The sequence below is a fragment of the Callithrix jacchus genome, chromosome 17, assembly GCF_049354715.1.
Source record: "Callithrix jacchus isolate 240 chromosome 17, calJac240_pri, whole genome shotgun sequence".
Taxonomy (NCBI): domain Eukaryota; kingdom Metazoa; phylum Chordata; class Mammalia; order Primates; family Cebidae; genus Callithrix; species Callithrix jacchus.
In genome coordinates this window covers 34,314,435-34,339,246 of record NC_133518.1, presented here as the reverse complement: position 1 = coordinate 34,339,246, position 24,812 = coordinate 34,314,435, and the positions used below count along the sequence as shown (strand labels likewise).

At 42.9% G+C, this 24,812-nt stretch overlaps 1 protein-coding gene across 1 annotated transcript in view; it reads right to left on the bottom strand.

The window, feature by feature from the left end:
• Positions 1–9,129: 9,129 nt before the first annotated feature.
• The window catches only part of CLRN1 (clarin 1), a 40,047-nt gene continuing 24,364 nt past the window's right edge, over positions 9,130–24,812 (bottom strand). The window contains exons 2-3 of the mRNA XM_035277959.3: positions 22,860–23,039; positions 9,130–10,043 (exon numbers count right to left, since the gene is read on the bottom strand). Coding sequence (XP_035133850.2) covers positions 9,778–10,043; positions 22,860–23,039 — 446 coding nt within the window. The 3' untranslated portion in view covers positions 9,130–9,777. The remainder of the gene's footprint in view (positions 10,044–22,859; positions 23,040–24,812) is intronic.

Sequence of the window (24,812 nt, the reverse complement as noted above, 5' to 3'; positions counted from 1 at the left end):
ACACATTTGCATGATGCACATTTCTGCATCCATCTACTGTCTGAGTCTAACTCTCATCATCTTTCGGGTGAGTTTCTGTAAAATGTTCTCACTGGTTGACCAGGTTCTGTTCCTATCCCTCCTCGACAGGCCCCAGCATGCTGTTCTGTAACGCAAATCAGACTGTCATTTCCCTTCAGTGATTTTCTGGATAAACTCCAACACGCAGAAGGGCCCCCCTTTCTGGGATCTGCGCTTGCATCCTCTGTGCTGCTGCCAGAGTTAGCCTTCATCAGAACACCAGGCACCTCTCCATGGTTGGATGGATTTAAATCAGCATTGCCTGTGCCTTCCTCGGCTCTATCAGCTTGCTAAATCAACGCAGTCCTCCCTAGGTAACAGGATGATACTTCGGCTGAAAGCAGTGATTAATTTGACTTAGAATCTGGAGTATTTGTGACTCATGAGGTACTGCAGATACAGCTTTGAACTTCTGAGCAGGGAGCAGATTTGGAAAGCCCTCAAGGTGCCCTACAGAGAAACTTCCAATTTCTCAAGCCATTTTAAAAATATGATATAAACCTTTTACTGCTTAAAGAAAAAATGGGAAGGCATACTAAGATTAAAAAAAAAGTGAGAAAGAAAGCTTAATGATGAGTCGGGCATAGTGAGGCTTGAAATACTGACTGCTCATCTTCTTGTCTCTTTGGTCCCTGTGGTGGGGCCATGTACAAAACAGAGTTGTAAATGCCCACCTGGTTATGGCGAGCCCTGGTGCCCTCTGCTCACCACAGCACAGTGGAAATAAATGGTCCTACAGTGAGCTACACCATGTGGTGGTTCAGTGCTCCCAAGGAAGCACAGGATTCCTTGGAATCACTGGCCCTGCAGAGATCTTTTGGGTGGATCCTCTTTCATGTAGTGGATAATCCAAATGTGGATTGAATCCTGAGTCTACACAATGTGGGCTGGGGACCCTTCTGGATGCATTGATAAGACATTAATGAGAGCTGATGGGCATGAGACTTCTCCTTTTTGGTCACAGAAGGAAATGTGGTAGCTAGGTACCTGGAGAGGAGAAAAGAGGGACCTGCGGCAAGAGAGAGTGCAATCAGATGAGTGGCATCTCAGACAGAAGCAGGGCGGTTAGGGGCACAAAGACTGGGAGTGCCACAGCAGTGGGAGGGGCTGTTCTCTACCCCACTCCACTCTACCGCAGGCCTCAGAGCATCCCTCAGTGAACAACTCCTTTGTCTCAGCCGAGCAGTCTTCTCACAGAAGCCTCAGGAGCAGGTTGGCTGTAGGCTGTGTTCGTGTGGAAACTAGGATGATAGTCTTGTTCCTGGGGACCCAGGAGAATTTAGAAATTCTTAGATTGGAAGGAGAGGCACTTGGGGAGTGGGCAAGGCTGGGGAAGAATGCCTTGGTTCTCTACTTGGAGGGGCTTGTAAGAGCCATCAAAAATTGGGAATTAAGGCCAGTGTGATGGTTATTTATGTGCATATATGAGGGCAGTTTGGAGACATTTAATTAGTTTCTGATAGGTAAATAAAGTTCAGGAAATGTTTGGTAACACCCCAGACTCACAGAACTTGTGAGAGGAAGTGTGTGGGCTTACACTTAGTGCCCTTTCCACTTCATCAGGCTGGTTTAACTTGAATTGACTTACTGAGAAAACAAGCTGTACTTTCGTACAGTATAATTTCTGTGATTTTTGGAAACTGATTTGAGTTCTAAGAACAGGGGCTATGTCCTGTACTTTTCTTTCAGGCAGGAGACATGGTTGAAGCTTAATCAGTATCTTATGAGTCATTTGATTCATTCATTAGAGCAAGCATCAGCATCTTCTCTTGAGTGCAATGGATGATTACTGGCAAAGGATCAGGAAGATATGGCAGGACAATAGATCTTATGACTCAAAATAATCACCTCTTTCAAAAGGAAAGTGTGAAAACTTCATCAAATTTAGAGTTAGATGGAATTTAAGGAAAATGGTAATGGCAGGAAGCTGACTGAGTATGGGAGCCTCAGCTGAGACTGGAAGCAGTCAGCTCTCTGCAACAGAAAGGAGGGTGGAAATTGCCCTGCAATCATTCGAGAAACAGTTTGTAAGGACTCAGCACATGTTAGGCATTGTTCTAGAGACCAGGATTGAGCACTGGACAAAACAATTGGGTCATAATTTATTTACATTTCTTCTTCTCATGTAGCTTTAGTACTGTATAAGATTTGGATTTGTAAAATTTGTATCCCACCTTGTTCTAAAAAACTTAAAGCAACTTACAGAGGTGTAGTGATGCCAATAAATTAGGAGTTAAAAAGATAGATAAGTAAGAAAAAAAATGGAGTAAGAAGCATCAGAACCCAACTGAGCCAAGAATAAAGCTAGTTCCCAGTACACAAAATGCACCCATGAAAGTCTAGATACTGCCACAGGTGAGCCACAGATGTCACCTCAGGCTTTGCAATGACTAATCCATAGTGAGTGATGATACGACCCATGAAGACAAACACTTAACAACAAAAACAAAACCCTTCTTTGGCAGAAGAACAGCTAATCCTGATACTGAGACCAGAAGGAAATGTTTCTAAGAATCCTTCAGAATCAGGACACTCTGTGGCTGTGCTATAGGACTATGTCATGAGCAAAACAGCACATGAGGCTGGAAGAGGGAGATGTCACTTTAAGTTCAGCAATTGAATCTTTGTGAATTGATATTGAGTCTCCAGAAAATAACGAGGGACGAGTATGCCGTGGTATAAGTGAGTCTCTCTAGATTTGTGTGGCAAAGACATTGCACATGTCTCCTGAGCAAAAGAATGTATTGTGATTCACAGAATAGCTGGGGGTAAGGAGAGAGGGATAAGGCGACTTGATGTCAGTGTCTTAAAGAGAAATGTCAGTTTGCAAATTTGATCAGAATAATCTCAGCTCAGGCCAGTTGGTTTGCCCTATTCCTTATATATGTGTGGGTTTGGCTATAGGTCTGCTATAATGTGGGTGAGGAAAGACCAGGGAAAGGATGAAAACCCATGTTAGAATAGAAGAGACACCTAGAAATAGTAATAAAACCACTTTGTCTACTCACTAGAAACTATCTAAAGTGTTTTTGTTTTAAAGACGTCCCACGAATCTGATGTATTGAAGAACGAGATGGACATAAAAAATTAAATGCTATGGAAAATGTCTTTCTTAGATTTTAGAAAGCAATAAAATGCGTTAGATATTGGGAAGACAGGCTGGGTGCTGTGGCTCATTACTGTAATCCCAGCACTTTGGAAGGCCAAGGCAGGTAGATCATGAGGCCAGGAGTTCAAGACCAGCCTGGCTAACATAGCAAAACCCTGTCTCCACTAAACATACAAAGATTAGCTGGGCATGGTAGAGCATGCCTGTAATCCCAGCTACTCAGGAGGCTGAGACAGGAGAATTGCTTGAACTGGGAACCAGGAGGTGGAGGCTGCAGTGAGCCGAGATCGTGTCAGTACACTCTAGTCTGGGCTACAGAGTGAGACTCCATCTCAAAAAAAAAAAAAAAAAAGGAAATTGGGAAGACAATTTGGTCCATCATTATAAGGCAAGAAATTGTATGTAAAGACTCCTATATTATATTAATGTATAGGATACAGAATCACATTTTTCTTTTCTTTTTTTCTTTTTACCAATCATGATAGACAGTTTTAGGGAATCTGCCAAGCTCACATCCTTTTCTGTGACACACACACACACACACACACACACACACACACCCCTGCATGCATGCCATGCCAACACAGTGGTGAGGGGAGAAATGGGAGAGGAGGGAAATTTGTTTCCACTGACTTTCCAGCTCCTGGATCTACCCCTTCGTAAGGCCCTAATGCGCTTACTCCCCTAGTATCCTAGTACTGCAAGAGATGCTGCTGTATCTTTCCATTGGATTTGTAATTCTCATTCTCTCGCACTTTGCTTAAGATGGTTTACGTGGGTTTTTTCTCATGTCCAATGCTTCCTGACTGAAACATTAATTAAAATAGAAAGCCTTTCCTTTGTGGGAAAGGATAGAGAGGTATTTGATATGACATGTGTGCATTTTATGTTTTTGTATATTTTATGTATTTTTCAAAGGACATAAGCATATTATGTGGAGTAGAAACGTATGAAGTTTGTTAAATGCTTAGAAAAAGTCAGGAGTTTCCCGTTGAGAGTTACTGTGCGTGGTAGAGAGATATTTCACTGGTTTTCTGGATGCTCTCCTTGCCTGTGCTTGATTTGCTTCTCTTACACTGCAGAAATCTCTGCTTAGTCCAGGTACCTGCTCATAAGCTTTGTGAAGTGGGTGACGCTGGGTCCAGGTAAAAAAAGTGATCCTTAAACTCAGCAGCCACTAGTTTTGGTGTAAAACAGTGACGTTCTTGCAGAATGAGTTTGTCTTTGTCTCCAAACTGGCTGGAAAATTCAAAGGACTGAAGTTGGGCAGAAGTTTAAGAGGAGGTACTCCTAGATTAAACGTAGAATCTCTGCTAGAACAAGTGCCATCATTTTCCAGCACGAGGATGTTGGGGAAACTCAGTCAGTGCCCAGTGTCTCCTCATTTCTGCCCAGGAGAGGACCAAGTTGACAGCAGGGAGCAGGTCTCCTGTCCACAAACCTACAGGAGAAGCATTTCTCTGGGTCTCAACATGTATTCTGACACAGGACTATGGAGAATTCCTCATCTGAGTGCCCGGCTCCTTAGGGAGGAGGGAACAGCCACGCCTCCTAGAGGGAACCCTCCCAGATCTGGATGGTGATAGAAGCCTCCCTCCTATCTCCCAGCCACTCTTCTTGATACATTTTTTTAAAAAGTTTTTTAAAGTATTATTTAATTAAGTAACAGCATTCTTACAGCATTTTGTGAAAATCAAAACTCCAGGATAATTTTAATTTTTTAAAATGACTTCCTTTCTTGAAAATTTTTCATCAGATTTTTCTGTTATGGGCAAACTTAAAAAGTCTTTTCTTAATAGTATATTGAAGTTTTAAACAGAAACTAAAGCTACAGAGTCTTCGAGGATATTCTTCTCTGCTCTCAACCAAAAATCAACAGAAAATGTATTCTTACTCTTTTTACATTAGCTATCCCAATATTCGTTGCCTTATACACAGTTACATCTGTAGGTGATGCAAGATAAATCCTTTTTGAATAATGAAAAGCATTTATTAACCCACATTTGGAAAGAATCTTGAAGGGCAGCAGCATAAGCAAAAGTGTTTATTCACTCTTTACATTCTGATGTAGACAGTTCACTCTCTGGTCTTCATTTTAGTGGGTGATGGGTAATGTGACCAGGGGGCCACAAAGGACAGAGGCACAAGAGGAGCAAGTGGAGACGGTGCAAGATGATGACAGTGCACCTGGCAGAGACTACGCCTTGGGAGCCATAGGAGAGCGTCTCCCTGGCAGGCAGCAGAAGAGCTTTCTCGGAGAATGGGGTCTTGTTGGCTAGGCTAGGCTAAATTAGGCTAAGCTTCGGCAACAATCACCAAAAGTCAGCAGCTTTACAGAGAAAGTTTATTTACCACTCTTGTACTCTAGTGCAGGGCAGGAAGCCCACCCCTGTTGTGTAGCCTTCCATCTGGATTTCACAGATTCCAAGTCTGCGGGCAGCACCAGAAGAAGAGAGAGCTGGAGGTTTGCATGGGATGTTTTTCAGGGCCAGGCCTGAAAGTGGCACAGGTTACTTTAACAACATCTCATTGGTATATCCACACTTACCTGGTGCCAACAGCAAAGGAGGCTGGGAAATGTAGTTTTAGCTGTTTAACTACAGGCCAAAGGGGAAACTGGTGAAGAGCACACAGAATGTCCGTGGGGGAAAGGGTGACTGCAGAGGAGCAGGGCAAGGGCAGCAGCTATATGGCAGCAAATGAAAGTCTATGGAGCTGATTGTCCTGGGCCTCCGGCCTTCCCTATATTAAGGCACACTATTCACTACACTTGGCTAAATAGAAAGATGGCAAATTTAAGTGCAGATCAGTCAGCCATGGCATGCTGGAATCCACACCTCTGGATCAGCTGTGCTACACTGTTTTGCACAGGCAAAGTTCCTGATAAATTGGAACCTGAGGAGAATGCAAAAACAGGCTGGCAGATGGTATGCCCTGTAATTGCATGTTTCTGGTAGGGCATTGCCTTGAATTACCTGAGGGGCCCAAGCTGCCTCCTCCAAGCACCCTCTTACAAACCATATCAGAGGAGAGAGAACAGGGCTGGCAGGAACTCCCAAGTCTCAATTCTCCACAATTGGGTTTGTGGCCGACAGAGGGAAGAGTGGACTTTTGCTAAGTGAGGGGCACACCTACTTGTAACTCATTCCGTCCACTACTTTCAGAGTGGATCAGAATCCCTCAGACCAAGATTCAAGCAAAAAAACAATCTCTTAAGACACGTGCCTTTTGACCACACTGTAGCTGTCCCCCACCTCACCTCCACCCTGGGGTCTCTGCAACCATTGCCTGATACTGCCCATTAGGACTGGCAGGGGAGGCTCTAGAGATTTCTGATGTGGGTCTTTGGACTTTCCAAATAGCCTAAATCCCAGCTCTGGGCTATGACACCCATGAGTGTGTCTGCTTGCCTAAGTGGGAATTTATCAGTAAGTCTGTAAATCAAAATTAATTTATTGCTCATGCATGGCTAAAAAAATGCATTATTTAATTTGGCTTACATCAGTATTTACAGGAGCAGGAGGGCTTTTTCCGATGGGGGATTTTGGCCCAGAAGCAGAGACCCCAATCCTGCCGTCTTTCTATCTGCTCTTTTCTTTAAACTGACACAGCATTGCTTGTCACCGATGGAGGTGGCCCATCAGCCATCAGCCCTGAGCCGGGACGAACTTCCACACTGAAGGGGCTTCAGAATGGGCATTATCACTTGAGCAGACATCAGGCACTGAAGTAGCACAGGCCCCAGGATATCTGAGTAGAAGCGACCAGGGGCAGCAAGGCAGTTAGAGCAGCAGGGCCGGGCTTGGGACTGGTCTCGAAGCAGCATTTCTATTATAACAGCTGTACTGTTTTAACTACACTAGATCTTATTGGGAGGGGAGAGGGTGAGAAAAACTGAGAGGGAGGTTAATCCTCCTCGACCCCTGTCCCTCTTTCCACCCTCTGGAGTCTACCCCTTGGTTCCCATTCAGATTTGTCTAGGTAAATGGTTGGGACAAATATCCATTCTAGCAGCAAGCCATGCTCACCTTGGAGCTGGTGTACCCTACCGCTGCCAGTGTGCACCCTCTGTCTCCACCAGGGTTAAGAAGGAGTGGTGGTTTCCCTTTCCTAGCCTTTTACCCAGTAAAGGGGCAGAGGGAGAGGAGAAGAATACCACTTTCCCTTGCCTTGATTGTATAAATATATGAGACTCTGGCCACATTGAGGGGCCCTGAATACCTGTAGTGTGACATGAAGCAGCTTCCCTGAAGGACCAGATGGGACCACAAGAGCAAAAGACCTTTGGAAACTGTAAGGCACCCAGATAGAAGGAGTGCCCCTCCTCTTCATTCTAATGCACCATCTGCACCTGTTTTTGCTTTATTCTGAGGCTTGTTCCTATTCTGGTTAACATGCCTTGCCATGGCTGGGTCCACCTGGATGGACCCAGGGTGGAGTTCATGCATTCTTCTTGCCATTCTTTCTAGCAGATCATCAGCACTGATGTTCTCAGATATGAGGGTATTTGAGACAATGAAACAGGTTCACCTCCCCAGGGCCAGCAGGGGGCCCTGTGACCTTGTGAGAAGCCTGGCTGCCACCTGGAGAGGGAGGGCTGGTCCCAGCAAAATGAATGTCATTCCCAGGGCCTTTGATTCCCACCAAGCAGGAACCACCATCAAGTGTCCTAGCCAGAAACCTCTTCCAAGGACTCCCCAAAGGCCCTGGGGACTACGCGTTTCATCTGCAATAAGAGAGGGATACTCTGGTGCACTGCTGGTGCCCAGGTTGTTTCCTGCTTTATTTTGTGTGTGGTGTGCTTTGCAGTGACCTTTTGAGTGTCTGTCACAGCCCTGCTTCTCCTTCCCATCCAGGGAACATGATGGGTTTGCCTCTCAGGTCCTCATTAGTTTTTGCAGCAGCCGCTCCAGGTTTTCTTTCTCTTTGTACATAACAGAGAACAATTGGAGACTTGTTTTCTAAAGAGAAAAGCCTGGCATTTGAAGGAGTTTTTCAAAACTCCAAGAAGACAGAGAGGGATCACATGAGTGCGCAGGGGGATACCTGGCCTTGGGCACCTCCAGCCAGCTGCCCACGAGGGACGTGGTCCTTGTCCTCTCATCCCACTTTCCATTTCCAGTGCTTCTGTACTAGACCATTTCAGCTGAAGACTTACAGATCTGGGCTCTAGCCTGTTACCCAAAAAAATCCCCCTTGTGGCTAGACTGAATTGTAGTCTTCTAGAAATTCTACAGGTGTATTTCCTGAGTTAAGGGGAAAAACCAGCATCTGGAAACTCAGGGTGTGTTCTGATGTCTGCTGATGAACAGCAAATTGACCCCAGAGCAAGTTATTTCTCAGGTATACAGTTGTTTCTTCCTTGTAAATAGTTCCAAATGGGAAAAGGTGATTTAAGGAGCACTTTCAAACTCATTATATGCGGGTTGCTTAGTACACAGCACCTGTGGCCAGAGGCCTGGTGGTCTGTTTGCTGTCATTCTCTGCTTTTTCCTTGGTGCTTTCTGGAGGATGGCAGGTTGAGTATGAAGGAACGGTCAGTTTCAGGCTCAGCTGTGGCCTTTAGTCAGCTGCAGATCAATTTGATGGGTAATTCAGAGAAAAAAAATTGACTTGGTCATGCTTTGTGACAGCCAGACCAAGATCAAGATGATACAGTGATACTGCTGTAATCCCAGATTTAATATGATTTTCACAATTGCATATTAGTACTCGAGACACTATAACTAGAAAATGAAACAGCCCCCAATGAGTCGTTTCCATCAAATGTACTAGTAGAGATCATTTTTCATGATTCCTCAGTGGTCCCAACAATTATGTTCATTGAAAGTACTGTCATGAATGTAACTGGGACTCAGACACAGGAGGAAAAATATCCTTAGCTTTCTGCTTTTTTTCTTTCAGTTTGTAAATTTTGACCAACAGACATGGTTAATAAGACTATGCTTTTTTAAAACCTATATTTTATATTTATTTTATTTTTAAATGTTTTTAGTGACAAGGTCTCACTATATTGCCCAGGCTGGTCTCAAACTCCTGAACTCAAATGGTCTTCCCACCTTGGTCTCCCAAAGTGCTGGGATTACAGGTGTGAGTCACCACACCTGGCCTAAGGCTATGCTTCAAACAAACTTTTTAAAAAAAGTATTGATATATTTTATAGAGTTCATTTAATACACTGCCATTTTAGGAAAGCGATTCCAGCTCAGTTTTCTGAAATCTGTGGCAACAAATGTGTGGATCTATCAGAAATAGTATTTGCTTTTATTAAAATACATTCTATGTGCCTTTTGATTCCTTTTTGATGGAAAGGCGTCTTGCACTTATATATATATATGGAGTAACAATCTGTCGATTCTAGTCAACTGCCTTTGACTATCTGGGTCAAGCAATTTCCCACCAGGTGAAACAACTTTTCAAATCCTTCCTTCTGCTTCCCTTACTTTCCAGCCTGTATCCTTAGTATATAATTTGTAAACATTGTAAGAGAGGGTCCTGATGCTTTAATGTATGCAGACTACATTGTACATAATCTGTACAAAATTAACTATGTCTAAAAGTGACCAAGTCTACTCCCTTACTTGTAAAATTATAGAAAGGTTTGCCTTTCAGTACATTAGATCTGCAGCTACATTCGTTGTTTCTGAGTCTTTAGATTTTGCAAAAGGGAATTGAAATCCAGCAAGTCGTATTAGGAGCCCATTCAGAAAATGAACAGAAAAGCAAATGAAAATGACCCAGAATGAGATGGCATATTTTTCACTTTGCGTTTTGTAGACATAAGTCCCTTCTTTATAATTTGCAATTTTTTCTGAAAGATGGTGGATTTTCACTTCAGAGGCAAACAGTATCATGACAAGACAGCCGCAGGAGCCTGCAACAGAAGAAACAACGTGTTGCAACAAGCATTTCCTGATTGTAAGATACAGGGAAGAGGGTCAATATGTAAACCAAGGAAATCTCTTACCATCATCTCCATTTACATTCTTACACAAAAAAATACGTGCATATTTGTAATCATGAGCCTGATTCTTCAATCTATAGGTGATAGTGCCTGGGTTATGGCTCTGCTCTGAGTGAAGATTTGCGTGTGTGCTCAGAAGTGCAGTGGGAGGAAGGAGGTGGTTAGAATCCAGCTGATCTTACAAAGACTGGGAAATATTCCTCTTTGCATGATGTGAAGGCTGAATTGCTAGGCACTTTAAAGGCATAATTGTGGAATCAGGCTACAAAGCAGCCACTGCTATGATGTAGCTTCAAGAGAAATGGTTTCTCTGTACTTCACAGGCCATGGAGGATAAACGGCAGTCATGCGGCCTCTTGTGAAGGCCCTAGGCCTCCCTTCAGAAGGGTTACCACGGCTCCTTCGGCTTTCACTTAGCACAGCTGCACAAAGAAAAAGCTGAGCAAAGGCAGCTATGGATGAGGTGTTGAGGTGGCACATACCTCTATTCTCTTTGTTTATGCCAGAATCAGATTTTTAGCTACACATATGACTGTCTTGAATAAAGATGACATTGTTCAGCTGAGAGTGGTTGGGATGTATGGGTGGAAAAGTCTTCTTGAGCTATACAGGTACTAGGGGCCTGTCCTTTCTTTCCCACTTCCTCCTTCCTGTGGCTGAAATATGGATGCAATGGCTGGAGCTGCAGCATACATTCTGGACCAATGTGGCTCTAGAAATGAAAGCCATATGCTGTGGAAAAACAAGAAGGGGTCTAAATCCCAGATCCCTGGAGCCCCTGAACCAGTCCTGGACTTCAACCTCTAGATTTTTACCTGTGAGAGAAATAAACATTTATTTTGTTTAGTACACTATTGTTATTTTTCCCCCCTCATCTATCACTCATTGGTAGCCTAATCTGATCTTAACAGATGCAGCTGTGATTTGGGTGACATTGCTGTGGGACAGGGGCACTCCATACAGACTGGAAGCTGGAAACTCTGGTATCTCCCCTGAAGATGGACAAAGGGAGACCTCTGGATGGGTGGATGGCACAGGGAGCAGAAGCAGGTGATAGGAGGGACCAGGTCAGGAGCACACTGGATGGCCAGGACTCCACAGCACTTCCATAGCTACTGTTACACCCCAAGCCACCACAATAGGGTTCCAGTTAATAGGAGACTTGCTGGGATGGTTTTCTGCCTTAGGTGAAACCAATTTGGGTTCAAACCCTGATTCCTTTACTTGCTATGTAAAATTAGGCAATTTTAATCTTCAGGTCTCAATTTCTTCATCTGTAAAAGGTGGTTAATATAGGTGAATCATGATTTACATTTGGCACTGTAATCGACACATAAATGCTACTAATCGGTAGCTGTTCCTGTGGTGTTTGTGGATTCCTTGTTTCTTGCAAGTCCTTATAATAGTTTGATTTAGGTCAAACCAGTTTGGTTTCAAATCCTGATTCCTCCACTTATGATGCCAAATTAGGCAATTTTATTTCAAATTCTCATCCTACCCCATACAGGAACACCTGAAAACATCAGGGTAGGCAACACAAAAGAGCATATTACGGTGTCTTTTTTTTTCCACCAAATAGTCTCCCACTAAGTTTATATCTCCTTTAGGACAGGTACATGCTTTTTGCTCTTCAATTAAAGTTAATCCAAATATCCTAGGAGTGGCAACATAATGGCTTGAGTTTCTATTCATTAATTCACTCATTCATTCATTTATTCAATTAGACTTATGTGTCAATTGTGGGGATAGTTGTGGAGATTTAAACACTAAAGAAAATACACATGGTTTCTGCTCTCACAGTGTATAATTGGGCAGAGGGCATAAATCAAATGCTAACCAATTACAGTGCCTGTAATCTAGGGGGAGTAGAGGGGCTGTTACTGAGAGGGTGGGGAGCATTATGGAAGGTTCCTTAGAAGTAGCCAGAAGGAGCTGTAGGAGAAGTTAGCTGAGCAGAGGGAGGCTGGACTGTGTGGGGAGAGCATTGCAGGCAGGAGGAGCTGCGGCGTAAGTGACAGCATCCATTCCTCTCCCAAAGTTCAGGCTGGGTTTGGGGTAGAGGTAGAGATTGTGGGGTAGGAAGGAGGGGAGAGGTGAACAGAAAAGGTGACATCACATTTCTTTTACTTTAGAATTTCACATAGGAGTGGCCCATCAGCTTAATCATCATCAGATAGTCAAATAATGTAATTTTCTTGAAACTTCACTTTCTACCAGCCTCAGAGTGGTAGCTGAGAATATTCCTTTGTACAATTTTGTCAGCCTATTTTTGTATTCTGAGCTTAAAACCAGAGCTCTCCCCTGGCAAAACCGTATTATTGCTTTATTGTTAGATCCTAACAAAAAGGCTGCAGTGCTGTTTTCTCTTTATCTTTTATTTGAAAATTGTGGAGAAAATGCCATTGCTTTTACCATAAGAGCCTTCTTTGTCTGAGGAGATGGTGAATTTCAGACAGAAGTGAAACAGTATTTCCTGAGCACCTGAAAGGAAAATTCAAGCTCAGTTTCCTTTTCAAGTCGTTAAATATTTTAAAGGCACTACTTTGTTAAGGAGACAGTATCACAGCGAGGCTGTATTTCAGATTCCTAAAGTAAAAGTTACTTGGGGTGTCATAAGACTCAGAGCCTTTTGCCGTAGCTCATATTTCAAGCACACGAGCCCCCAAAGCAAAGTGTGCTGTCTAGGAGTAGAGAGGACAGTGTGATTTTGCTCTGGATTCTAGAGTTGACCTCACGGTCAACTTTGTCATTTCAGGGCCAGAGGTTAGAAACCCAGCCTGAGTCTCATAACCTTTCAGTGACTGCTAAGAGATATGAAGGGAGGCAACTCACTGTGAACTTGGGATATTTTTGCTTCTCTCTGTCCATGGCTCTAAAAAAGACATGGGATCAAGGATAATATTTATAATTTATGAACCAAAAGACACACATGAAGAGTGTCTCTTTGTGGCATGGCTGCTGAGGCTGTGAAAGGAAGTGTGTAAGGGATGTGAGAAGAGGACTCAGCCGACGCACTTCCAATGTGACCCTCTGAATCCAGCAAGAGGGACTCCTGCTTTGGGCCCCACATTTAGAAGGTTCTGCTCTGTCTCTCTTCTGGAGAGGTCCCTTTCCACAGCATGAGGAATCCTTGAAGTCAGTGGAATATGCCTGCCTCGCGTGCCTGACTCACATTTTAGTTCATACTCCTGGGACCCTGGAATTAACTTTGTAAATAGCCCTGAGCCCATTTTCAAGACCTATGTGGTCATTTCTCCTGGGTTAGTCCTCCCAGGGTCAGAGGGTGGCTGAGGAATAGCTGTTTCAAGAGACAATGGTCAGAGCTTGAATCCATGGTGCAGTGTCCACACGCACATGCTTGAGGCTCTTTGCCATGTGCAATGGAGCCAGGGAGGGGAAGAGAAGTGAGTTTTCTTTGATACTCTTTCCCAAGACTTCACAAATTGTAGGATCAGTGCTGCATGTCTCTCTCCTCTTTTTCCCACTTACCCATGTATACCAAGAGCTCAAATTCATATGGTGCCATTTGGACAGATTTCTCATGTGTCTGTCCATCTGACCAACACTGCTCCTGCTCCCAAGAAAGGTTAGAGTAAACCAGGACTTTGGAAAGCCTGCAAAACCTTGCTCAAGCTATACTTTGAAATATAACCAGGCACAAGGCCCAGGTTTTGCTGCCCAGTGTCTTACTCGATGACCTACAGCCATTTTCCTTTCATCTGTCTGATTTCCCCACCATCTGGCTGGAGCTGTAGGGGTTTTTTTTCTTCCTTTTAATGACTTCGATTACTGAGTTAATTTCTGACTGAATAGGATAGCTGAGTTATAGGGGTGTCACACCATGAATGATCAGTCAATTAACGAACGTTTGTAATGTGCTAGACACTGCACATTCATGACTCTCCTCTGACAGCTGTCTGAGAATGAAGAATTGAGCAGTGGTCTCCTCCAGTCCTTACTCTATGGGGGAATGCAGGACACAGCCAATAAGAGTTGTTTCTTCATCCCTACATGACCCTGAGGTACCTATGCTTTTATGAGTGGAACACCCTGCCAGGATCTGTGGGAGTCCAGAGGACTTACGGGTTTGGGTCCTCGAAGGGGAAGACATCTCTGAAATGTTATCTTATTATCAGTAAGATCATATTATGGGAAATAATAAATTGGAATTTCAATTCCATTTCAAGTAATGACCAACATTTTCAGAAAGCTTTCAGCACGTCATCTTCCACTGTCGTATAGGTGACAAATATTAGGGACATTCTGTTGCCAATATAGAATGGTAAATTGATAATTTCCTTTTCAAGGAATATTAAGAGATGATAAGTGGGAGTGGGAAAGCCACAACTTTACAAGTGTAGGTGTTTGTTTTCTCTAAAATTACGCAAATGTCACTAGAAAGTTGGTAATTGAAAGTAAGGTCACCAGCAGTGATTTCTTCCCCAAATAGAAGTTGTTCTGACTCTACACTGCTCCAGAGACTGATTGCTACCATCTAGAAAGGGACAGAGGGACAAGTAAAGTGAGTTAATACCACAGAGTAGATTTTGAGATTGCAACGGCAAACAATTTGGTCATGTGTTTCCAAAAGATAGATGTAGATAAAGGAATAACACCACTGGGTCTAGCCTTTTCACTTTATCTTCTGTATTGGAAAGTTGAAGAGCCCACATCTAACCTAAGTTTTACAAATGTTGTGTTGTTGGCAAGGATGATTAGTGCAAGAAGAAATGGTCTAAAAATACAATGTTTATCTCATTTGAACTTATTTTCAAAAATAAGAATGTCATTTATTACTAGAAAATATGCAGCTATTTCTGTTCATTTATTCAACAACTGTTTATTGAGTGCCTATCGCACTGTTGTGGGAACTGGGTGTACTGCACTAAAGGAAACGGGCGAGAATCCCTTTCTTCACAGAGCTCTCAGTGATGGAGACAATAGAGAGAGAGAGGCAGTAACTAGGTAAGTATATTCAATAGTTCATCAGAATGAAAGGCTGGGGTGGGATGGCCAGGGGAGTCCTCATAGGGAAGATAACATTTAAGTGCATCTTGAGAGAAGTGAGGCAGTGAGAAGATAGATATTTGGACGAAGATTATTTCAGGCTGAAGGAAAAGTGAATGTAAAGGAAGTAGGTGGTTTGAGTGAAGAGGGGAGGAAGGGGAGGAACAGAAACAGATGAGCTGCCTGTGTGTGTTTCTGAAGTAGATACATCAACTGGTGCTTTGGAGGTCATAGCAAGGACTTGGGTTGTGACTAAATGAATCGGAAGGGAAGACATACATTCTGAGTAGGGCAGGAATCTCTTTGCAACTGTAATAAATGATTAAGCATTTCCTTGCACAAGGTCATGGCTGGGCCGTGTATAAAGTAAATGAAACACAGTCCTCCTACCACACCCCGGACATGAATGACCTGGAGTGCGATTCCTCACAACACTGCCCCTTCAGCCACTGCCCTGCCTGTGAAAATGAAATTGTTTGCCCACTGCCGACACTGGCTGTCTAACATTACTTCTCTTTTCCTTCTGTGGTCTCTTTTCTAAGTTGTGTGCTGAAAAACTAGCAGAATAGTTTCATTGCTGGGTTCTCCTGCCACCAATCCTTTGTCTGTCTTCAGGCTCTGTGGCTTTGATGACTGGACATCCCTGTATGTCTGTCTTGAACTCCTGAACAACAAGCAGCTCCTCCATAAGGATTGAAGTAGAGATTAGATGCAGATTTTTAAAAATCACCAATTGCAAAATAATGAGCCCTAGACATATTTCAGAGGCCAGGGTATTATTAATACTGAAACTGATATATAATGTAAGCGTTCTTCTATTTTCGTACTGTTCTTTATTTTCTTGTCTTTGGGTATATGAATGTGCTTACGTTCCATGCCATAGCTGTAATTATCATAATTAATTAGGCTCATACTAGGAGAATCCTCTTTTTAAAGAAAGGCAGCAATTTTGTTTGTCTTGCTTGGCATAACGCATAGCAGATGCTATGTGTAAGAGAAGGCATAACTCATGATGCTGCGTATAAAAGAAACTACATGCACAAAATGGTATCTGTAAGAGAATAATTATAATCATTGCAAATGGTAGCAAACACAGTTTGCAGTAAGTGCACATTTTGGTAGTTTTTATCACCTCCAAAAGGCCTGAGCCAATGCCTTTCATGTCATTCTCAGAGAGTATTCACAGAACTATTTGGGTATTCTACCACTGATCCGTGTCAAGTCTGCCAACTGGCCTACTCTCTTTTACATGCAGATCTAGGTAAGACTCTCTCCCATCAACTGGGAAACATCCAGAATGGAATATATAAAAGCCCCCTACTCAAATATCAGTGCTGCAACTAAAAACTATGAGCCTAATTGCTTCTGTACTCAGCTGCCTCTTTTTTGGTTTTCTCTCTTCCTCTACCTCCTTAACTTCTCTCTCTCTTACTGTATTATAAATCTTGGGGGAAGTTTTTTTCACCCCCTTTTCCCTATTCTGCCTTCTTGTGCCTGCACCTCTATTACAGGTGACCACCTTTGTGAAGAGGTATTACTAAAATCCTACCTTGGGAAATCCTACCTTTGTGAAAAGGCAGCACCTGTAATAGAGCTGCAGGCAGGAGAAGGCAGAATAGAGAAAAGGGGGCGAGACATTCCCTCTGGGACATGCATAATCTCCCAGTTTTTCTTTTTCCTCTTTCCCTTTGGACATTCCTGCTCAGTGTCTTTTGCTGGCTTCTCCTCTTCCTCAACACAAACATTAACTGCCAGAGTTCTACAGGGATTGGTCCTAGGCCAAATTTTCTCCATGTACGTTCTCTCCCTCGGTGATCTCATCCAATTTTATTGCTTTATATAATATCTATATCCTACTGATGCCCAAATTTATGTCTTTCTTCTAGACCTCTTCACTGAAGTCCAGATTCATGTAACTGACTATTTGCTTGACAGCTCCACTTGGTGGTCTCATAGCATCTCACACTTGACGTGCCCCAAATGGAACAGGTCTCATAGCATCTCAGACTTGACGTGTCCCAAATGGAACACATGATTTTTGATGCTGAGCTCTTCTCCCTACCCCTTTCTTGCCCCAAACTGCAAACCTGCTCCTCCTCTTGTCTTATCTATAATGCCACCACTATTTATTAGGTGCATAAGCTACCTGCGAAACATTTTGAATGTACTTTCAGAATGTTTTTAGAATCCGTTCATCTTTTTCCATGTCCAATGCAATAGCTTTGTCTTTCACCAGACATTTCTTAAAGGGGTAAATCAGCTATCAGACATCTTTTTTAAATCTTTCAAAAGCTTTGCATTGCAATTAGAATAAGTTCTAAAAGACTCACCATGGTTAATGTTTAAGGTCCGACATTAACTGGTATCAACTGATCTCTCTAATCTCATTTCTCCTTTGTGCCATTTTCTCCTCACTGCTTAGCCCCTAGTCACATTGGCCTTCTTTTGGTTCCTACAACAAGCAGAACTCTTTCCCTAGAGTCTGCAATGTGCTTTCTCTTCTATTTGGGATATTCTGTGAAGGTACTCAGTTCCTTCCTAGCTTTAGAACTCAGCCTTCCCTGACCACCATATCAAAGCCAGATCCCTGCTATCATTCTCTTTCATAGCAACTTGTTTATCACCCTCATTGTAATTACTGCAACTGTAATCACTTAATTATTTATTAAATTTCAAAAGTATGCTTTTGAAATTGGATGAGATTTTTGAAAGATGTGTGATAGATGATTTACCTCTTTAAGAAATGGCTGGTGAAAGGCAATACTATTGCATATTATAGCAACCTGTTTATTACCTTTATTGTAATTATTGCAATCTGTAATCGCTTAATTATTGATGTACACTTTTGTTTGACTTTCCCACTAGACCGCAAGCTCCATGAAGACAGCACTGTGTGCCTGATTCACTGTGGGATCACCAGTGCCTATTATAATGGCTGGCACATAGTGGGCACTCAGTCAGTGTTTGACAAATACATGAAATTTGTGAGCCTATATCGCAACCCTCAGCACCAGCTACAAATTAAAATGACTCCAGAGAGGTTAAAGAAAAACAGCAGTGCCCAAGCCCTACCCCCAGAGACTATAATTTAATTAATGTGGTGTGGGACCTAAGATCAGTAGTGTTAGAAAGTTCTTCAGATGATTCTCATGTACAGTCAAAGAAGAGAATCACTGCCCAAAATGAACCATGGGGGATGATGAAGGTATTCCTGAAATCCTGCCTTGGGAAAAACACTTCTCAGCATCAGTTTCTAAATGACTGGGTGAGAAACAGCGAATTGGCTGACTTGCATGGGTTTCATGCAACAGTGATAATGGTCAGAAGTATTACATGGAGAATGCTGAGGAAAATGAGCTAAACTGGAGGCTCTGAGAGGGGAAGAGATGTCTGGTTCGGGAGGCGACAGAATATGAAGCCATAAGTATGAGTGACTGTGTGACTGAAGCTATTGCTGGTCTGGTCTGTGGTGTTACTTTCTTTCCTTTTCTACCTCCAGGATCTGGCATGCACATTGGGAGACATAAGGAGATGCCCACAGCAGTACTCCGGGTAGTACGGAAAGTTCCAGATAGACAGGCGGGTGAACTTCTTTTCCCTTCCCGTTCCTTTCCCCCTTCTACATGCCTCAGGATGCCAAGTCTTGGGTGCCCATCCAGCAGGGAAGTGGACAGTTGAAGAAATGATCATAGAATGACTTCAGCACCAGGATAGGGGGAAGCTTAGGGAACCTAGATGTGCATGGGGTAAAGAAAAAGAAAAAAGAGGTCCAAGGAGGAAACCATTTTTCTTCCCTGCTGATGGTGAGCATGGCCACCGGGGCCGCACACACTGGCGAGAGAAACAAGGGAGGAGAACCAGTCAGTGGAAGAGAGCTGACCTCTGGGGTCTCTTAATGGGATGTAAGTCGTACCTGAAATAAAGGACCCCTAATACAGTCTCTGGCCTCTGAGAATGTGATACATTGGCTCACATTTAGAATGTTTGGGATAAGGGCTACAAAACCCTACCCTTACTCCATTGGGGCTTAGAGCCAGGGTCTGCATGAACATTACAACTGTGAATACACATTTCAAAAGTTCCAAGGCTTCTAGGTACCATATGAGATTTAGGGCGAATGAGGAAGTCTGTGATTCCAAAGTGACCTGTTTATCCCCAGAGGTCACAAACTGTCAATCCATCTGACCCTCAAACATGTTTTCTTGTCATAACAGTTTTTATTGACTTATTGAACATTTTGATATTTAAAAATAAATATTGGGGGCTAAGAAAAAAACACTGAATGATCTAAAAACACTGGGCCTTTATCCTCTGCAAGACACAGATCTGGAACAGGCTCCTTCCCTTCCTTTCTCCCCTTCTCTTCCTTCCCTGATTTACAAACCTTTACTGAGCCCATGCTTTTTTTTTTTTGAGAGAGACAGAGTGTCTCTGTTGCCCAGGCTGGAGTACAATGGTGTGATCTTGGCTCACTGCAACCTCCACCTCCTGGGTTCAAATGATTCTCCTGCTTCAGCCTCCTGAGTAGCTGGGACTATAAGCATGTGCCACCATGCCTGGCTAATTTTTGTGTTTTTAGAAGAGATGGGATTTCACCATATTGGGCAAGATGGTCTCAATCTCCTGACCTTGTGAGCCACTGCCCACCTTGGCCTCCCAAAGTGCTGGGATTACAGACGTGAGCTGCCTCGCCCAGCCTCGCCCATGCTTTTACAACAAATTCGAAGGTGGGTGAGACAGAATAGAATGCAGCACAGGGCCTGATCATTCCTGCATGTATTTGTGTGCTCAGTTTCTCCTTGCATTAGAGCTGGCCAAAGGCAGAGATAAGATCTGGGATTTGGATTAAATTCTATATTCTCTGAGTCATCTTGCATTTCAAATGCTGTTAGTTTGGTCGTCTGTCAGAACTGTCAAATAATTTGTCTTCCAAATGGGCTGTTCTTCAGAATTTCATTCAGCAGCTGGAGTGCTAGCCGGCTGGGCTGCTAATAAGCTGTGCATCTCACCTTCAGTCCAGCTTTGCTTTTCTCTGCTTTATGATGCCAGGTCAAGACTCTCCAAACTAGTTCTGCCTTGTCAGCTGCTTTCTGCCAAACGTGAGCACCAGGGGGAGAAGGAAGACAAGACAAGAAAAGGAAAGGGAGGAGGTCCCATGCCTTCCACTTCACTTATAGTTCTCGCTGGTGGCAGCAACTGAGAGTTTCCAACCCTTTTCCACACTCACAAGGCGTCCAGCGCCAAGTCCTCAAGGTCTGAGACTCAATGCTCTGGGGCCTCTCCTCAAGCTTCTAGGTTCTGGAACTTTTTTTTTTTTTTTGAGACGGAATCTCACTCTGTTGCCCAGGCTGGAGTGCAGTGTCACTCTGTTGCCCAGGCTGGAGTGCAGTGGTGCAATCTCGGCTCACTGCAACCTCCACCTCCCGGGTTCAAGCAATTCTGCTTCAGCCTCCTGAGTAGCTGGGATTACAGGCGCCCACCACCACACCTGGCTAATTTTTTTTTTTTTTTTTTGTATTTTTAGTAGAGATGGGGTTTCTCAAACTCCTGACTTTGTGATCCGCCTGCCTCGGCCTGCCAAAGTGTTGAGATTACAGGCGTGAGCCACCATGCCTGGTTGGCAATGCCAAACTCTTTTGTTGGTTCCCCCAAGCCCTAGGGTAGGAGCTGCTTTCTGACATTACTGTCTCTGAGTTGCCTCAGGGTCTCCTTTTTGTTAGTTTGCCACCACCTGTTGAATCACTTCCCTGTAGCTCCAACTTGAGCCAGCCTCAGAATCTCCTGAAGGGCTTGTTAAAATACAGATGGCCCCAGACCCCCAAGTTTCTGATTCAGTAGGTCTGGAGTAGGGCCTGAGACTTTGCTGTTCCATCAGGTTTCCAGATGATGCAGATGCTGTTCATCTGGAGACCCCAGTTTGAGAACCACTGCTTTACATTCTATTCCTTCTGTTAAAATCATGTGTGATGCTCATCACTAAAATGCACACCACCAGGATCCACCAGTTCGGTTTTGGATGTTTGGCAAGCAGAAGTAATCCCAACTCTCTCTTCTCATCTGGACCTTCACATGTGACTGAATCCTTTTATCATTCTGTCTGCCCACACCCTAAGCCTGTGCTCTTGCTCTTCTGCCCTGCTTGCAAAGCCCTTGGTCTTCGTTTATGATATTCCATCTCACTCCTCACTGGCTCATGTCCCATTGCTTCAAAGCGCCTGTTCTGCCAATTCCATCTCATATGAATTCTGATTGCTAAAACCTGTTCTGTCTAGGTGACCAAGTTAATATCTCCTTTGTGGGCTTGCTATTTCAAATCTGCAAATACATATTGAATTGTCCACTGCGTACAGAGCTTCATGCTGAGTGCTTTTGCCAGAGATACAAAGATGGGAAAGACTTAGACTCTGCCCTTATAGGGTGATCATCTGTACAGTTTAAAACTGTATTATATACTTGTGACAAATACCAAGAAAATATTAGCAGAATCTCCACTAGCGAGACATCTATTTTGGTTGGGTGAAAAATGTGATTAGCAGGATGTGGATGGAGTGAGACCCTAAGCAGCATGCACAAGAAACAGTGAACAGAGGCTACACTGCGAGTGACCTGCTAACTACAGGGCTTTGTTTTATATAGAGAGATCAATACATGTTTGTAGCTGGGGTTGAATTGTACGGGAGAAGGGAGCAATGGCAAGAGCAACAAAGTACCTTGAGCCTGGTACCTGGTGGCTGGCAGCCAAAGGGCAACTTCAGGAGAAAAACAGTTAGAGATTTTCATCACATTGATTGCTGGTGTGAGTTGTTATCTTTCTGTATCTCTCCATAAAACCATCAGTAAAATCACTTGCCTCCTAGGAATCTGACAGTGTTGAATCTTTTTGCAAATGTAGAATGGGGTAAAATCAGAGATTGCCTATAGAACAGCTACATATGAATTGTGTACACTTTTTCATTTTCTTCTCTTTTTCCTTCTCCCACTTGCCGATAGTAAGCACCCTTTGGCACTGACTGGATTTTATATTCTTTTCCATCAGCCCCGGTTATTGAGTAGCACATGTTTGTTGATGAACTGTTTTCCCCTTTAGAGTTTATCCTTGTCCTGATATACCTAGCATACACAAAGTACCTACAGGCTTGAATATGGCTACTCATATGTGGGGGGAACACTGGCCCTTTACTCTTTTTTGATGGCATTTATTCATTTTTATTATGTGTAAATAATGCCACATTATTGAACATTTAGAAATACTGATAAGCATGAGCAGAAATCAAAGTCACCCATAGTGTCCTGGTCAGAGACAACCACAACCAGCAGATTGGAGTCTATTCTCTCTCTCTCTTTCATACATGCATACATGTATGTATATATGTATATTATATGTCTATTCTCTATATTTTATAAATGTCAAATTAGGTTTATAATGTTTATATAAGTTTACCTCTGCTTTTTCCACTTTTTGAGACAGCATTTATCCTCTTGATTACATCTTCAAAAATATAATTTAATGTCAGCATCATACTTTATAGACTTCCATAAAGTATCTGTTGAATTCCCTACTGTTGAATTGTGGTGTTTCCACACTTATTGTTATTATATATAATACTACAGTGTGCATCCATGTATCTGTATTAAGACTATAACTTTATATTTAGGTAGACTATCTTTTTGACATATTGAAAAGTACATTTGTCTTCAGAGGTAGAATTTTGTACTTACCTGAAATGAAGCTCAAAAGATACAACCCTAGGGGACCATGCAGAGTTTCAAAGGGTTTTCCAAAAGCGTTGTACATGAAGAAGGCTGCCCCCACCATGGTTAACACAATAAAGATGGCAGAGAAGAGAATGACATTGACGTGGATGCTCACTGGGATCACTTTGAGCAAATCTGGAAAGACTGAAGATAAGACAAAACTAGGGTCAGAAGAAATTTCATTAGCAGTAGTCTGCAAGTATAATTTTAAAAATTAAATCTCTCTCCTTTTTAAATTTCAAAAATCACTAAAATCCTTCTGATGAATACATTCTCACTTACTAACTTATAAGGGGTTTACAAAAAGGTTTAAAGATAGGATCATCTCGCAGAGTTCACCAGTGAAAACTGGCAAAGAGGAGATTTGAGGTAATCTTTCTGTATTTGGTCATATGTAATGATTTAAACAATTAAGTGCTGGCTTTATAACCCAAACCTATACATTTCAATGATCAAGCTCTTAATGGCCTTTCTCAGTACTCATTTTAAAAATAATCTATCTTAACTTGCAATGATATTTTAAGTTTGGAGATATCTGGGGAGTTCAAATGTCGGGAAGTTTTCATATTTACTTTGTTACCAAAAAAATTGTTTCTAGTCCACACCAAGATTAAAGAATGGAGATATTTTCAGTCAACTTCAATATTTTAATGTAGCCCAAAGCTATGGGAAAATAATTTCTGGTACTATGAGAAATATTTCCATGTAGAAAACATGCCAAATCTATTTCTAGATTTTGTGTTCAGGGCAAGTTTTTCTTGTTTGTAGAGAAAGTGAAACCATACATTTTAGGGTTTCTCTTGTCTGATGAGGCATCAGCATGCTTGGCATCAGCAAATCTGGCAGAACTAGTCTGGAGAAGTTTAATTCAGTTATTTTAGTTCCCCAAACATGTATCAAGTGCTTAATTAATTACTGAGCACCTACTATGTGCCAGGGATTCTAGGTGCTTGGAAGTAGAGCCATGAAACAAGATGGACAAGGTCCCTGTTGTCTCACAGAGCTTATAACCTAAAGGGAGAAGACAGACCACTAGACCACACAATAGCTTATTTCCAAAGATGGACACAGTCAATGCTTTCCCCCTTTCACACACGTGTCACTTCCCATTTAAGAGGTAGAATTTTTCCCCCAGTGCCTTTGAACTTGGACTAGCCTTGGACGGCTTTGACCTCCTGAATATGGCAGCAGAAGTACACTGTGCTAGTTCCAGGCCTGTTTGGTAAGAGAATCAGCAGTCTCTGCTTTTTTTTTTTTCTCTTGGAAGCTTGAGTTGCCAAGAAGTCCAGGCTACTCTGCTGGAGAGAAAGCCTGCTGGGAGGGGCACTGAGGCACCAGACACAAGAGGGAAGAAGCTGTCCTGGGTATCTACCCCAGAAAAGAAGACTCCAACCCAGCTGCTATGTAACTGCAGCAGTTAGGAGAGGCCCTGTCAAGAACTGTCCAGCTGAATTAGTAAGTTTTTGTTTTAAGCCCCTGAACTTTGTAGAAGATCTGTTATCCAGTGGTAACAGTGACAGAGGCATAGGAATTCTAGGCAAACAGGGGCAGGTCCCTGGCGAAACCTCACTTTTGAGCTGAAAAGCCTGAAACCCACTGCCCAAAGTGAGAACTTCTATGTGTGCCCGTTCTTTCCCAATTGTTTTTTTCTGAATAATGTCTTTTTACCAATAGACTGTTGCCTTTTCCAAAATTACCTATGACATGCTTCACCCCCGCCCCCATCCTATGCCCATAAACACCCCAAACTTAACCAGTAGCCATGACAAGTGGCTGGACATCAGAGAGAGGCAACTTGACTTCAGAGATGATGGCTGAGCATTAGAGAGAGGTGCTTTGACTTCAGGGACAGTGACCTGCCCTTCCCATTACCTTTTCAGCTTCCTTCTCTGCTGAGAGCCATTTCATTGCTCAATA